We start from the raw sequence: 18,016 nt of genomic DNA, 5'->3' as shown, positions 1-18,016 counted from the left end.
TAAAGAATGGTCTTGAGATACAAAAAGTGTCAAAAAGTGAATCAGTTTCATCATAAAATTGTTTCCTTAGTTTAATGTCACCTGGCATAGATCCCATATGACCTGCATGTCCCAGAATAATGTACCAATAATAAACTAAATTTCACATCTTTAAACAATGAAAGAAATATAATTGGAATACTCAAAAAATCATTACCAGGCCACATGTGCCACAACGGAAATATACCAAGAACAATACTCTGTCTGTGTAAGTAGTGTGCATCTCAGTCCCTAGTCAGCAAGGTTCTGCCATGCTAAATAATTCAAAACTGTACAGCTTGGCTACCTACCTAATGACGAGGCTCTGTTTAGTCATCTAACATTACCCATACACAACTCGACGTGAATAACAGAACCTTGCATCAATCACACTTTGCTTACACCACCCACACCCGTAGTTTCCAACAACTTAAATCTCTAATTTATGACCACTTCACATATACCAAAACTCCCCCCTCCCCTCCTTTCTCTATAATCACTAATGTTGTCTCCCAACAACTGTGGGTGCTAAGTCAGTTACATCATTACTCTTAAATTCAAATTTTCTCTATTGCAGAGCAAGATTCAGCCTGTGGCTGCCACATAACCCTAACCTAAATACACTTGGGTGGCACTGTACTATGACCAATCCGAGATTTCAGTAATTGATTTCCACCTGTCCTCACAGATGAACAAATGTAAAAATGCACAATAAAAGATTAAAAACTTTCAAATACACTGGAAAGAACATCTTTATCGTATAGCTATTGTGTATTGTACCACTAAACAGAACAAAGCATTTTTTTGAGATTATACAAACATCATGCTTGCTTGTATGTCCAAGGATTAGAAATGTTAGATGAGGAATTAACTGTCTCTAATTAATTATTATGTAATTTTACTCTAAAGTGAAAAGGGGGACGATAAGATCCTATAGATCTTAATTTTATATTAATATTTTTTTTACAAGATTTTCACTGTTTTAGTACAATAAAAAACAATTCAATATTTCCAAAATTTGACAAAAGAAAAACTAATGGAAAAGTTTATATAGATATACATATAAATTATGAAGTTTCATCAAAGTACAGTAATGAAATATAGTAGATTTGTCACTATTCTCCATACCGTAGGGTATGATATGATACAGAAAATCAAAATTGAAATATTTCAAACAGATTAGGTTCACGGTGCATAAATCCCATTGTAAACCATGTTTCATGTTATAAGTGAGTTTCATGTTATAAGTGATCGAAGTACAAGTTTTGCAACACTTTCTGAAACACTGTAGGTAATAATGAAAATATGCAAACCTTACCTGTTAGCATACTTTCATTGACAATGCAGTTGCCACTCAAAAGGGCAGCATCACAATGCATCACACAGCCACGAGAAGGGATCACAATAACATCCCCTGGAACGAGGTGTTCAGTTGGAATATTCTCATAGTGACCACATCCACGACACACTTCCACTATGTCAGTTGAGTGCACTGTACTGCGAAGGTTCTCTTGATTCTGGAATCAAAAATGGTAAGTTAGTAAAGCATCACTATGTCATTACTTATAATTTTTGAAGCAGTCTATTCAATTACCATTTGAACTTGTAAACCACAATGCATTAAGTTGAGACTACCTTATATGTAACTCAGTTCTGCGTAATTCTGTTTTATGCATAAATTACTGAAGGTTCCGGCAAAACAATTTAAAAAAGTGTTAATTAAGTCTTATTTGTATGTAATGCATTTATACTCCCTCTGTCCCATAATTATTGTCCGGTACACCTTTGTTTGGCCTCCCCGATGGTGCAGTGGTAGCGTCGTCGCCTTGTAATCAAGGGGTCCCGGGTTCGATTCCCGGTGGAGGCACATAGTGGTTCGGATTCCACTTTAAACTGTAGGTCCAGTCCCGATTAGCCTTACTGTGCATAAAGTGGACTTAAAACAACAAATCAATCAATCAATCAAACAACAACCTTTGTTTGTTGTCTCATAATAATTGCCCGATATTCAAACTGTGACATTGGTGTATACATAAGAAGAACATGAAACAAGGGACTGAGTCATACAACTTTAATACTCAAGGATCAGTACAAATTGTGCTTTCCATCTGCCTCTTCGTCTGTCATTTCTGTACTACCATTTTGGCATACTGGACTATAATTATGGGACAGAGGGAGTATGTAATTTGGTGTCATACATACTAATTTTCATAAAATAAAGTTGATTTGTAAGTAACAAAGCTACAACAATGTCACAGAAGTATACATTTCTTGTCATTACAAAAACACAAGTAGAGTTTCAAATACAAAACAGGATAGGCAGGCATGGCAACAGTCAGTTTACGAGTTGTGAGAAAGGCAAGTGCAGCGCAGTGGTGTCACAGAGAAGGCACGGAGAGGTGGCATGCAGCATGAAATCAGAGGAGAAAGATACATAATCGTGACATGAAAGTATACACGTTAAAAAGATGGTTGACGTTTGCTGTGTTCCATAATAAAAACAGAACAGCAGTTCCTTCAATGAATGTTGCAGATTTAGGCATCACTTATACGCCAGTTTGTATATTCATCAGAAGAAATGCTATTTTAAACAATTTTTTGAATAACCTGTATTATAGCGTATCTTGTTCCTCAAAATAGATACAATTACAATATTTTAATAAGGATATGAAATACTATCTAAATCTGATTTGTAAGTAATTCTCAGTTATACGTATTATTTTCTCTTCACCTTGACATATGAGGTTTGTTCAAAAAGTATCAGACCTTAAATTTTTTTGCGTAAACAAACGTAGTTAGGGAGGCATGGTTTGATGCACGTATGTAGGTGATCTTAATGTGCATTTTTGTTTCTTTTCCTGCCTGCAGAAACAGCCAGTTGCCGGCAGACTGCTGATGAGTGAGGAGGTGTAAGTGAGCGGCGTCGTAATTTCGTTTTTGACAAAATGACTGAAAAACTTGAACAACACTACTGCATTAAATTTTGTGTGAAGTTTGGAGCATCCCCAAGTGGAAACAATCTGCAAGATTTGACAGGCCTTCGGGGACGAAGCAATGAGCACCACACAGATATAGGAGTGGTACAACCGCTTCAAAGTCTGTGGAGAGTGAAGCACGTTCTGGTAGGCCCTCAACAATGAGATCGTCATTGACCAAGTGAGGACCCTGGTGATGCAGGATCTTCGAATCACGATCAGAGAACTTTCAAACGAGGTAGGCATCAGCATTGGATCCGTTCATTCCATTTTGATTAATGCTCAGAATAACTCGGCAAAGTTCATGCCGAAGCTGCTAACGATCGAGCAGAAGAAACTCCACAGCACACCTGTGCTTCGTCAGGCTCCCTACTCTCCCGACATGGCTCCACGTGATTTCTGGCTTTTCTCCAAGCTGAAAATGCCCCTGAAAGGAACGAGATTTCAGTCCAGAGAAAACATCATGCAAAATGCGACGGACCAGCTGCACGTAATCCCAAAAGAGGTGTTCCAGCGCTGCTTCCTACAGTGGGAGAACCATTGGGAGAAGTGTGTGGCAGCCCAAGGGGGCTACTTTGAAGGAGATTAATGTAAGACTGTGGTATCTGAATACACAATTTTTTTATTAATACACTCAGGGTCAACTGTATTTACTCTCTCCTTCTCCAATCCACAAGTTTCAGATTACATGCTTGATGCAATGAGCACATACAGCTTGCCCAAGCTGAGAACCACCCCTGCAAACTTGACAACTAAAGTGCACAGTCATTTGTTTTCTCCTCTCGCTTCTCTTTCAATTGTGCCTAAGTCCTCCCATGTTCCCATATATATATAGCTTCCCTCCCCTGTCTTATGAAAAAAATCAATGTGAAATAACACATTGCAATGTTCATTTTTCATGTTTTTGAAAGGTGTGAGGTGCGTTTTCATGTTTTTGAAAGATGTGAGGTGCGTTTTCGTATCATCTTTTGTCACAAAATGAACTGCCAAATGCGAAATAAACAAAAACTTTAGAGTTTATTTGCCGATGCAACACTTATTGAAGTCTTAATTATCCTGCAGAGTTATGCAAATTGATTAATTCTGCTGTAAATAATTGAGAAGCTAAAACAGACCACATTACACAGGAATAAACTTACTAATACTCTGATAACTACATAAATGTGCCATTAGAAGTAATTGTGCAATAAGTAAACCTCAGATTTTTAGGTTCTAAAAAATGTACTTTTAGGTTCCTAAAATAGGCTCTAAAAATTCTAAAATAGGCTCTAAAAATTCTAAAATAGGCTCTAAAAATTCTAAAATAGGCTCTAAAAATTCTAAAATAGGCTCTAAAAATTCTAAAACAGGTCCAAAAATCCTAAAATAGGTTCTAAAATCCCAAAATAATTTCTAAAAATATTAAATTAGACTAAAAAAATCCTGAAGTAGTTTCCAAAAAACTTAAAATGGTTCAAAGTTCTTGAAAAATACTAATTAAGGCGAGGAGGGACAATTTCCCCTTGGTCTTTCTCGCTGGGGCAGCTGCTGATCACTGTTGCCAACTTCGCTCTTTTGGAGCCAAATCTGGCTCTTTCGTGCACTCGTTTGACTGTGAACTGTGGCACCCGCCCTCTGCCCCACCATGATGCTACCACTGGCTCTGCCCAAGAATACCAACTTTTGCCATGAGTGTACATTTTGCACGTGACGTGATATTCGTATAGCTATAGGCTGCGTCACCCACCTTTTGTTTCCTCCCCATGTATTTTTATATATAGCGCTGTGGCTAAGATGAAGATGACAATTTTGTTATCCGGGAACCCTTTATTTTCGATTTTATATTAACATCATTGGATTATTGAGATGGGTGATGCCGCCAAATCTACGCGGGGAAAACTAAGACAGAATAAATTGCCATCACTTTAAAGCTAACGGTAATAGCAGCACCCCTACCCCTCTGACAACTAAAATTACCCTAGTAGGCACTTTATGCAGCCTTCGTTAATCTAGCTCCTTGAAAGTCCTCTTTAGCTATATTAATGGTGAAATTTAGCTCTATTATGCACATCAGGTTTGACAACACTGCCAGGATGGCCATAGGAGGCAAGGAGAAATGCACTAGGCTTATGGGACCATTATTTTATTCGTTCTCTCGGGAATATCAAACATCCGATGACGTAGAAAAGTACATGGACGGAAAAAGGACACGTAGAACTATGTCATAGCAGTAGGAAAAGTCGAAACTCCCATTTGATGATCCATAACTTGAAGTTGAAGTTGATGTCCCATAAGGAATACATGGGATTCGGTAAATACTAATTCATCATATTTTTCAAAAATCGTATAAGGCTTAATAATCAACTTAGGAAACCGCTTCCACTTGCCACATGGGGAGAAATTCATATTCTTCATTTCTGCCGGAGATCTTTTTAGTAGCATTGCTCATTCCGACGATATTGGAATAAATGCATGCCTAGTGCGTAATTGTCCCTCTTCGCTTTAAGAACAATTGTTAAAAACAAAATTTCAAAGGAACCGTAACAAATTTTAGTAGATCAATTCATCCATCCAAAACCATCCAATATTAATTTTCTAACCAAATTTTTATTTCTATGCATCATTTTCAAAATTATCCATTAGTTATTGTAATACTAATACTTGTATTGTTAGCAAAAGTTACTTATCGACATGATAAATGCACAATCTTTTTCTTTAAACAGAAGCATAGTCAGTGCTGGCAATTTTAATGCTGAAACGTTACTTCCAGAGGCGTGGCGTGCATGTAGCCGGTGTTACCGCAAGTAACAGCAAAATGTAAAGAATTAAAAAGCTGTTTCAATAAAATGACAACATTGTTAAATACGTTAATGAACACCGTTCCCGTCGAGTAGATATTGCCTAGGACATTTTTTTCTGCAGCCGACAGAAGCGAAGAGGGAGGCCGTTCCGCTACCCTGAAGAGGCAACAAGGGAGAAGAGGGCGCCAATGCAAGGAAAGAGCAAGGAAGGACTTTATGGGGTTATTCATATGCCTGTTAAGGGGCCCTGTTGCCGTTCGTACCTACCGGGGCAGCCAGTGTTGTCACATCGGATTGGCAGAAAAGAGCTAAATCCCTCCTAAAATAGGAATACAATTTCTGTGATGCAACTAGAGGTAGACTGTAAGCCAAGGCTGGATTTAAGTACAAGACGAAAATATAGTTCCTTGGTGTGATTCGTGATTTGGACAAACCTTGCTCCAAAATACTAAGTTGGCAACAGTAGTGCGTACAGCGGAGCTTCCCTTCCACAAAGGAGCGGAGTTCTGTCGTCTGCTCAGTGCTCACCACACAAACATCAAACTGACCCAAGAAAAGTGTGGTTCTTCTTCTTCCCCTTCGCAGCTCATTGCAAAGAAACTGAGACAGATGAAGCATTGACAAGGTTCTACCACTATTCGTTGGATTTTTGTGGTAGCTGTCTCATGAGTGGTAGTTCTTTCTAGGAGTGTTTGTGGCTAAATCAATGTGCTGATTGCAAAACAAGAACGAAATGAACAAATATCTAGCTCGAAGACATGTTTTCTTTACCGAAAAGGGGGGGGGGTGTAATAACATCTAGCAGGCATAATTGTCATACTGATTGATAGCCGGTAACACTTTTTAAAAGTCACGCCACGCCACTGGTTACTTCGTAATGTGTGAATGCTAGAAAGTACCAAACGTAAGAAAGACCACATGGATCAGAAGTTTGCACTTTGGACTGTGCAGGCAACAGTGCCTCCAGACATTTTGCTTTGTTTAGAGCTTGTAAAAACATTATGGACTTAGAGGGAGGGAAATCGACAGAGTGTGTGTTTCAAACAAGACAGTAATTGAATATTTTCATTACCAAAAAGCACAAATACCTTTATGTGATGTAAAAATCCTGTAAAATCTTAAAAAACATACAAAACCTAAAATAAGGTTTGATTTAGGCAAAAAAAAGCTAAAATAGCTTATTTAAAGCACTATAATAATAAGTGTAGTTTTTAAATCAAATGTAGGGTTTTATGCAACATTTTAACATTGAAATTACATACTGCTTTTATCCCAAAATGTGCCTAGTTTTTGTACAGAAATCTTGTTCTTTTATTCACCATACATATGGGCCCCTAGAAATAATATGTCCTTACTTTCACTATGTAAGGCCAAGGATGTTGCTTTTAACTTTTTTTTGACTTATGGAATACAATTTATTACAGCTATGTGTTAAGCCAGTATTGTCTAATTTCCATTAATCTTAACACCATAAAAGATTAAAAGGCACCTATTGTCTGGAGCTTCTTTTATCAGATGGCTGTCAAGATGTCATGGTAGGGTCCTACATATTCACAACACTGAATAATAGATACATGATCACGTACTAAAATCTTTTAATAAACTAATAAAATTATTTGATTGATTGATTTGGTGTTTTAAGTCCACATTATGCACAGTAAGGCTAATCGGGACTGAACCACCGTGTGCCTCCACCGGGTATCGAATCTGGGACCCCTTGATTACAAGGCGACGACACTACCACTGCACCCCTAAAATTATTTGAGAAATAATATGTGGTATTCAGAACACTGGCAACCATGTAATAAAACAATCTCCAGACAGTAAGTACCTTATAATATTTTCTGGTGTATCCACATTATGGAACAATGTGCATTCTGCAAGTTACTGTGATTTTTAATACATTGAAATTAATTTTAACTTACCTTTCTTGTCTGAACAATTGAAGATATAATGCCCAAAGCAGACATGAAAAAAATAGCAGCAGCATAGTAGTAATATTGATCAGACACCCACAGGCATATTGAGAAGACTTGAAACACATAAAATGGATTCAGAACTTCCAGAAATAGGAGTGTAATGATGCTTCTGACGGGAACAATAATTTCATTGTTACAGAACACTACTCGCCTGGAAAATAGAAACAAGCCAGAGATGAATCTACAATTATTCCAAAAGCATACTCTAAGAATAATATAGTTTTAATACTTAATACTTTATGCACATGGTTGCTACAATTTTTAAATTATGAAATTCCCTGACATTTCCAGGTTATCCAGTCTAAAAATGAAAATTCGAGGAATAATGAAAAATTACAATCGGCATCCATAACCACTTGCATCTAGCCTTTAGGCTAAGGTAACAGGGGTGCAATATTTCACATCTCCACAATCACACACAACATAATAATCTTCAAAAACTATATAAAAAAAATTACTTCCTGGCAATTTGTTATACAGTTCCTACATGCAACAAAAATTTCTCCAGATGCTGTGCGTTAAAAAAAAAAAAAAAAAAAAAAAAAAAAAAAAAAAAAAAAAAAAGCATTTTCAACGAATTACGTTTACTTTCTACGAGTTTATGTAGAACCGAAATTTGAAGGGACCATTTGTACCAGACTGAGAATAATAAGAATGAGAGGACCATTTGTATCAGACTGAGAATAATACGAATGAGAGGAACAAGTATCTGAACTGAATCTTTTGGGGGAATAGAATCACAAGAATCAAATCTGGAAGTGGAAATGAACCATTTTCTCTTGCAGACTTCAAAATGAGCGCAACTTACAGATTAACTGCAAAATTCCCTGATATTTCCCTGACAAAGCAAATTCCCTGTTTTCCAGATGTGTAGCAAGCCTGATGCAGTTTACAGACAGGCAATACATATTTCTTAGGTTGGTACTGTATTAAAACCAATGTGGTGCCTTACATGGCACGCAATAGTGAATGACCAGTTGATAATTTTTCCTGGTAGGAGTGGAGCAGATTAATCAGTAACTATCGGTATTGCCTGATATGCACAGGCAGATCAGTTTACAATTCTAGAATTCCATGCTCATTCCTGCCATTTTCTTTTTACGTTAGGTATATCCACATGTGACCAAGATAAAAATTAAAGTATAATTTCAGGTTCTCACGGCAAAATATCCACAAACTGATAGTTAAATTTCATTGTACATGCATCTTTTAAAGTTCGTGAAAAATGTATGAATTGCTCCAACAAATGTTATGTAAACTTCAATAAAATTTTATTTGTATTTATAACATGTGGAAAACTTCATTTTACATTAAATATGGTTATACAATTTTGCAAATTATGCAGAAACACAGAATTCTCTGAGGTCAGGCCCAGACATATTTGTGGGCACCAATCAATTTCGATCATTAGATGATACAATATTTTCATGTTTGTGAACAAAATTCCTGCAGAAATCATGTACAATTTCTCGCACATGCACTTAGGGAAGAAACAGCATGAAGTCAGGCAAACAGACTAGCACATGTTACGGAAAGCATATACGAAGCCGTCTTACAGCGAGAAGTTCGTGATATTTTATAAGTACACATTCCTTGTATGATCATGATAATCATACCTTGAAGTACATTGGCAAAGATCATATGTACAATGTTTACCTGACATGTTCTCAACGCAGGATCTGATCTGTTTGCCCAAAATATGGCACAATGAATTGTGCAGGAAGTTGTTAGCTGAATATCATCCATTCCCAGTGCCAATAATAAAATGCCACTCACCTGATGTACTGAACTTGTGCAGAAAGGCCTTTCTGTTGATGAAGAGTAGCAGTTGTAACATCCTTATCTAAGCCATGCAACTTAAAGAATTCACCATTCTCTGCATCCCACACATACATCAGCTTCTTGCATCGAAACATACGAACTACATCCATATCTGCAATTCCAAAAGCACTCAAATTAATGTAAGAATCATACAAGGAAAACATTTTTTTGAGAGATTTGGAAGCTTTATTAAATTTTCAAGAGAAATGCCACAGCTTTCACAGAAGTGAAATTTTGACACAACTCCTCTGATGAAGCAATGCATGAGAAAAAGAAAAAAAAATAGGAATTTATTCTTAGCAAGCTCCTGTAACCCTCACAATTAGGGATGGCCAAATCTGGATAAAATTTTATCTGAATATAGGATAATTTTCTATCTGAATTTCAAATTTTTGGATATCAGAATTATCTCGATATTCAGATTATCCAGATATCCGATATTTAGATTATCCAAATGATCCGGTATTCGGATTATCCAAAATGTCTGGATATCAAAATGTGTGCATTATCTGGACAGTTTTATCATTTATCCATTTTTACAGGCTATCCACATATTCTTCATGTTCGTATTTCAATGTACAAATTTTCTACAAATCTTTAATCAAATCTGTATATGTGAATTATCCAGATATTCAGATTATCCATTGTATTCGAAATGGAAATCCAGATATCCGTTATCCAGATTTTGTGGCCATTCCTACTCACAATAAACCAAAGTGAATAAAAATCTAAAATGCAGTTTTCATGTGCCCACAATGTGCAAAGTTATACTGAAAAATGATAAATAACTAACTGTACAGCACAAAAAAAACTTGATTTGAGCTGACAATTAATTCCAGTTAAGTAGTATGGAAGATACTTACCTTTCACGAGCCAATATTGTTCTTGGTGTGCACACACAGTCAAACTTTTGTCATATCCTACATTTGCAAACTGCTTTCCTAGCCCTGTGCTACAGTACATAGGCAGAAGCTGTTTTTCTCATTTTTAATTTTTTTTTTTTTTGTTCAAGAAATTCTAACATGTTAAAACTTGTGGCGAAACAAGCTGTGGGGGCCAGGCACTGATCATCTGACCAATTACAGGGTGGTATGTGGTCAGCATGGCAAGCGCCAGTCGTTCCTGTAGGTTTCCATGAATGTTACTCATTCATGATTTCCAATTTCCTCACAATGGAGGGTGGCCACCAAGCCCAAAGCCTTAGACCATGTTGTGAGAATATTATCAGTGTTGCCAGTACTTATTTTTTAATGCCAGTTTAAAGTATTTCTCACATATAAAAAAAAAGTAACTTAGCAAAACAGAATTACCCTGTTCCAAGAGTGAAACTAACCTTTAAAATGTCCATATTTCAGATGAATTTGTAACTTCCTGTCACCATCATTTTGAAGTTCAGACATTGCTTGATCCTCCCATTGGTTGGGCATGCCTTTTCTGGATGCCTGCAGAGCAGCGTACCTATAAAAAGAAATAAAAATCCTATCGATAGTTTCGGGGCATTGTGCATATGCAAGGTAAACAAAATGACAAATTTACCCAAAACACCTGAGAAAGCAGAACAAGAAAATATAAAAATTGAAAAGGAGCAAACACTTCATTGCAGAAAAAAATATAATTGTTATGAATCACTAACCCATTCAGAAAACTAAGTCATTCCTTAATCTCTCAAACATTATGGCATGCTTGTTTATAACAATCATTCCTTGTGAGCATATGACATACATAGAAAGAGTTGTTTATGCAGAAAAACACACCAGGCAGAGCTTGATAAACATCCCACATTCATTCCCTTAGTGGAGTGTGAACAGGGACGAGGAAAATCACAAAAACACCAATCTTTTTAACACATTGGGGTCTCACCACGGGCATAGCCCGAAGTGCACTTAAAGTCAATGTGGACAAACGACGGGCATAGCCCATCCTGCGGTATGCAATCATTTTGCCAATTCAACGACGCGCTATGCTCGTACTTCCTCTCATGCATGTGTTCATTCAAGCCCCTCTGTTGAAATTCCGACCGCTAGGTGACTCTCGTGCTATTTTTATCTGGCACCTGTGACTGTTTGTTGTCGGGTTGATGTACTGTGCATTGTTTAGAATGGCGTCGTTAGATCCAGACTGCATAGATGATTCAGAGTTTGAAGTTAGCAACGATTTTGATGATGCAGATGAATTTGAAGATTTGGAAACTAGGTTATATTCGTAATAATTATTGTCGACAATATAAACAGTGTTGCAAACTCTAGTATTTTATGAATGAAGTGAGAAGAGGTAATTTTTTTGAGTCTATTCATCTTGCCTCTTGCTTGATTCTCCTACATGCACTGATGTATTTTTAGTTTTTCCATTTATTATTTTGTATAGTGTATGTCAAATGAAAATTTATTTTATTTATTTAGTTTATTTATTTATTTGTTTAATTTTTACAGATGACGCAGAACCAACTGATACATCGTCTGGTCCTGTCCTGCAGCCACTTTTTCATACAAAAGATAATTACTTGTAATTTGTAATTATTTTTTGTTATGTGCACATAAGAAGTATTCTTATGCAAGATTCAAAAGATGTATTGATAGTTTATGTAGTTAATTATTGAAATTTCCAGATTACGAACTTAAAATATCTCTATATTAACATTTGTTACAATGTTGCACTTTTTTCTTCTTCACAAAACATTGCTGAAAAAAATATTAAAAAAACGTCTGAAAATGAAAATAAAATTTAACAAATTTTTGTTCATTGACAAGAGGAAATTTTGTAGATTTAAGAAAAATGTTATAAATAAAAACAAATTAAAAATATTTTTTCTATGATTTTTTGAAAAACAACGAAAAACCGCAGACCAGAGGTAACAATGCTGTATTATGAGGCCAGACCCGAATGTGTTAACAGGGATAATATAATTCAAGACAAAGGCTCCTGTACCTTTGTTTTCCATTTGTATTTAAGAGTCGCAGTGGACTTGTTACTAGGGCATCTGCCTGCCATGCGGGTCATTCCATGTCAGTTCAACCAGACCATGGTACCCATGATCTCAGATTTTATTGAAACTTGGCACATATAATCTTTCCATGGAGGTTAGAAACCACATAAATTTCTTTGTCTCAAACTTGACTGGTTTAATTTTTATAGCCCCTCAAACTCTGAGTGATCACTTATTTCTTCCATTCCTAGAGCCTCCAAGTGGGAGCTGCACTGTCTTGGAAAAATAATTTTATCTCCCTTATAAATTATTCAATCTCTTTGAAACTTTACAACAATGTTAACCAAACAATAAGGATACCAGAAAAAAATATGTCAACATATCACATTTATATTTTAGTACACTAATAAATTAATAAAATATTATTATCTGATTTTGTTGGACCGAAAACATGGATTACAAGGCATCGATGTCTGGAGGGCTGTGAAGACAGATGAGAACAAGTACAGAATACAGTAGGAGAAAGACTTGTATGAAATGTATAAGAAAGAAGATCATATAACATACACAAGGATCAATGAGTTAAGATGATAAAGACACGTGCATAGGATGGAGGAGAACAGAGTGGTGAAGAAAATCTTTAAAGAGAATACAGGAGGATTGATTGATTTGCTTTATTTTATTTTGCTTGTTGTGCCACTTTTGGCTAATTTGCGAAGATGGGGATGAGTGATGATATGATGAAATTGATGAATGGATACTCACAAACATCCATTCCCAGGCCAGGATTAGAATACAGGAGTAAGGGCAGTAATTGCCCAAGCCAGAAATGGTATGACAATGTACTGGAGGATGTGAAAGAAACAGGAATAGGAAACTGGAGAAAAAAAATCTGGAATAGGGAAGGCATGGGGGCAAAGGATCAGCTAGGAGCTGTACTGAGATAAAGAAATAATTGTGATAATGATGGATGAAAATAATAAACATCCATTACTTACCTGGAGATTCAAACTCATGATTCCTATTTTTGCAGTATCCGACACTAATCATCTACCATCCAGGACAAGTATGTTCCTGTCTCTAGTATTACTACAGTATATAATTTTACATAGACTACGTCCTGCACCGTGGCCGTGCGATCTAACGCATCAGGCTTTGGGCTCAGATTACGGGATGCGTGCAGGTTCGAGTCTCCTGGGGAACATAATAACTTTTCTCAGGAGATTTCGTCCTGTGTATGTGACTGGTGGCCATCCGCCATATTAAGGAATGAGCAAGAGTAACTCAGTCATGGAAACCTACAACAATGACAGGGGATCCGTCACGCTGACCACACATCACCCCGTAACAGGTTGGATATTTGCCCACCTCTGCTGAGGCATGTGGGAGAGAGACCAGCAGTCGGCAGGTAAGCCCTGGCCCTCACAGCTGTTGCAAAATAGGTTATGGTTACATGAAAACTAAATAAATTTTGGTTGGAATACATTTTCAGCCAATAATCACCCTCCCAAGTTCCATTTCTGGACCCAACACACTAAACCACCACTTCCAGGACTTTCCCTCTGCTTCGGTGCTACTATACTGCCTGGTTAATTCCAAAGTTCGGTTTCCTTTTCTAAGGTAATGGTAAAAAGGTACAGCTTCCTCGTGCCCACTGAACTGTGCCATGAAGGCTCTTGGAAGGGGGAGACAGAGGTAGGGCCACACATTCACAATCGCTGCTATTCTGGGGAAGGGGGGAGTTATCAGCACCATGCTCTGGTCACCTTTACCCCCCCCCTTTCTGGTCCACACTTATTAAGAGGCTGGCCGAACCCCAGAGCTGCTTTACGCATGGACAAAGTTGGAAGATTTCACCCTGTATATTGAACCTGGGTCTCCTGCATAGAAGCCAGACACCCTACTGACTGTACCACGTGAGCTCAGGTTTCCTTTTCCAAGGTAAAAATTGTTGAAATCACCTAGCTGAACCTGAAATCTGTTGATGTACACTATTTTATAGGGAGAAGGGGATGCTGGTTCATGCAAAGAACGTTTCAAACAATGATGCAGAATTCACATTCACATCCTACTAACTGGCCTACTTAAAATAAAGGAAGAGCAAATGCAAGCTAGGAAGCAGTAATAACAGACAATGGGGGGGACAAACAAAGTACCTGAATGGATCCATCAGAAAAAGCCAGCAAAGTGCCCAAGTGCTTAAAGGGGCTGGATTCGTGGAATCTAAAGTCCTACGGCAGAAACTTACTTTCAACATAAACACACCAACACAATTATCACTTAATATTTTTTGTATACAAGAGTCCTTCAACATTGACAGATATTTGTGCATAAAAAAGTGATTAATATCTGGTGAAACTGCTAGAGGATGTACCTTCATCCTTCGTATTACACATTGTGCATTGTATTGTAGTTGGTGCATGTACAGTAGTGTTAGCCAACATGGAGCAGCAGTGTATAATAATGAACTTCCTTATGAAGAACATGAAGCCAGCTAAAATTTTGAAAAGACTGCAAGTACAGTTTGAGGAACAAACTGTGTCATGGTCAAGAATGTACAAATGATGTAAACAGTTTTGTAAAGAATAATAGTTGCTGATGAGTGAACCATATTTGCACATTCGTCCAACTTGGACAGGCAAGGTGTTATTGATGTCTCTTTTCTTGTTTTTTTTTTAAAAAAGAGAAAAGATCAGAATTAATACCCAGTATTACTGCACATTGATGAAGGGTGCTGCATGAAATGCCATTAGAAAGAAAAGACTGGGTAAATACGGAGAAAATAGTAGTTACTTTATTGGCGAAACTGTTTTCTTCTTCTTTGTTCTATTAATTTCAGTGGCCACTGCCAACATCCTCTTTGGAACTTTCAATTATTAAAAGACTGGGGATGTTGTCTGAAAATGTCATTCCTCACCATGACAATGCGCAGCCCCACATGGTCAAAGCAATAAACCATGCTGAAATGCACTGGGAGGTGTTACCATATGCCCTTAAGTCCAGACTTAGCGTACAGCGATTATCAGATTTGTTTCAGCTACTTAAATAGCATCTGAGAGGGAAGAAATTGAAGACAGATGAAGCACTGAAAAAAGATGTCCTGCAGTGGCTAAAACAGCAGCAACTACTTCCATGCCAAAGGAATCATGGAAATGCCAGGGATGTCTGGACACTCAGGTGGTATACTTTGAAAAACAGACCTAGTTTGGTGCTTGTAGGACTTTCAATTTTTTCCTTGGAAATAAAAGTATCTGACAACCTTGAACAACCCTTGCAATAGTTCTATGGTAGAAACTTACTTGCAACATAAACACACTAAAAATAAGTAACAAAAGTAATTACTTAATATGTTTATAAAATACTAATGCAATAATGTTAATGCTACAGGCTACCTTACAGCTTTTTTCTTACAATAATATAGGAAGTATTTGAGTGAACAGGAACCAAAAATTCATAAGATTATAGCAGTAATATTTTAGAAATCTGTGTCTTACAGAATAAAGTAGAAAAACTAGGGCTAAGAGAACACCAATACTTTTCCAGTCTCATTATTCTGTAAATTAAGTGCAGCTCGACCAATAAGATATAACACCCTGTGGTTCTGTCATCAAATTTCCCAACGTATTTGAGCAAACAGTGTGCAAGATGCAATGAGCTGCTTACTCCTACCCCTGCATTGCCAAAATGTGCAGCATTCTTGAACACATCACCACCACCTTTATTCAGTGCCAAGTGTTTGTATCACCATGAAGGGGAAACTACAAAGTGAAATCAGGCATAATGTTTTTGACATTGATGAATTTTTTGACAATGCAGTTAAGGGAAAGGAGTGATAAATATCGCACTCTGACACAAGCAAAGGAACAAGCGATTAACTGATTCATTGATTTGCTTTATTTTACTTCTCTTTTTGTGCCAATTTTGGCTAATTTGCAAAGATGGGGATGAGTGATATGATGAAATTAATGAATGACACTCACAAACACCCATGCCCAGGCCAGGATTCCTGACGTTGTGACGTGATGTGCTAACCACTCTGCCATGGGGGCTGGCACAAACAAAGGAACAAGCAAACTAGGAAACAAATGACTGTCCACTTCAGTTCATGAGTTTACCAGGGTTTATCATATCTTGGTCGGGTTTTAATTCTTTCTTAAATACAGGGAGGTTATTTCAGTCGTTCACCGCCAGAGTGACGGCCGATAGGCGGGCTCTTCATGCAACAGGTCCCGGCAAATTGCGTTCAGGAAGTCCGTAACAGAAACCGCTTGTTTTGTAATGTTTCCACTTTTCACAATTACAGTTACAATTACAATTGAAATAAGCACGTAACTTGTCGCAAGGATTGCAGGAAAAGGTGCCCTCGCAATTACAAATATTTCTGGCACCTTATTTCTGACATCTAATCTTAGATTAGTCATCGCTACTTTATTCTCAGTTGTCGCGACAGCGCCTGCAGCTTATCGGGGGTTGGGTGAGTTGTCAGCCGCGAGAGGGCGCTTCATACTGCACGTGTCGGCAGTGATGCCAACCGTAGGGACATGTCCCTACGCATAGGGACTTTTCACTAAATTTCGCCCGCGTAGGAACGTAGGGACAGATTTTGCCAAATGAGGGAAAACGTAGGTACTTTTTTCAATCTTGGTAAATTACATTTTATGAATTAGTTTATCTGGATACTTTAGCGAGGAGGAGAAAAAAGAACTAACTAACAAATCTCCATCAGAATTTTGGAACATGTTATCGGTTACCAAAAACTTTCAAGGCAAGTTCCTTTTTGAAAACATTTCCACTCTCGCGAAAATAGTGCTAACATTGCCGCATTCTAACGCGGAAACGGAAAGAATATTTTCAATGTTAAGTGATACAAAAACAAAAAAGGGAAATAAAATGGGACCAAAATTGTTAAAGAATGCAGGAAATACAGCATCACCAACCAACATCCATCTCTTCACAGCAGCAGCATGTATGACTTCAAATAACATAATCAACAGTAAACGACTCAACGTTATTCATTAGGGGTGTGCTGGATTCTTTACTTTAAAAAGTCGTTAATTCTCGACGTTTTCTGCCTTGTAAGTTTCTGGAACTTATCGAAAGTTGTAAGTTTTTATTCTAGAAATGCAAAAACGATCACTTAAAGTGAAAATGACTTGTAAAATTCAAGATTTCCAGTGCTTCGGGAAATTTCGAACATTTCCCGTCCAGAAAATTTTCCGACTTGGTCGGGAAATTGCAAATTTTTCAGTCCCGAATGTCGGGATTTAAAAAAATTACCATCCCGATCCCGTCCCGACCCAAAAAATTCTGTCCAGCACACCCCTATTATTCATTAAGGCAAGAATTTACAATACCGGACCCTTCTGTAATTTCTATGCTACGTCTTATACTCACGAAATAATTATTCGTGATTATTTATCTCAAGTTAACATGTTGGGGTGAGGGGGAAAAAATGTTCATTAACGTGCAGAAGTTGTAAAATAAGCTTTTCAATTCTCGCAATGATTCTCCGTATACAAG

The 18,016-nt window shown here is 37.3% G+C and overlaps 1 protein-coding gene across 2 annotated transcripts in view; it reads right to left on the bottom strand.

Moving 5' to 3' along the window:
• The window catches only part of LOC145998697 (polyamine-transporting ATPase 13A3-like), a 129,510-nt gene that overhangs the window by 30,917 nt on the left and 80,577 nt on the right, over positions 1-18,016 (bottom strand). For both annotated transcript variants that reach the window (XM_083135177.1, XM_083135176.1), the window contains 4 exons: positions 10,907-11,031; positions 9,529-9,685; positions 7,699-7,903; positions 1,337-1,535 (listed from right to left, as the gene is read on the bottom strand). In XM_083135177.1, coding sequence (XP_082991303.1) covers positions 1,337-1,535; positions 7,699-7,903; positions 9,529-9,685; positions 10,907-11,031 — 686 coding nt within the window. The remainder of the gene's footprint in view (positions 1-1,336; positions 1,536-7,698; positions 7,904-9,528; positions 9,686-10,906; positions 11,032-18,016) is intronic.

Source organism: Lepisma saccharinum, chromosome 14 (genome assembly GCF_977018435.1).
Source record: "Lepisma saccharinum chromosome 14, izLepSacc3.1, whole genome shotgun sequence".
In the NCBI taxonomy this organism is placed as follows: domain Eukaryota; kingdom Metazoa; phylum Arthropoda; class Insecta; order Zygentoma; family Lepismatidae; genus Lepisma; species Lepisma saccharinum.
Note: the sequence above shows the minus strand (reverse complement) of the source record. Positions and strands in the feature narration are given on the sequence as shown.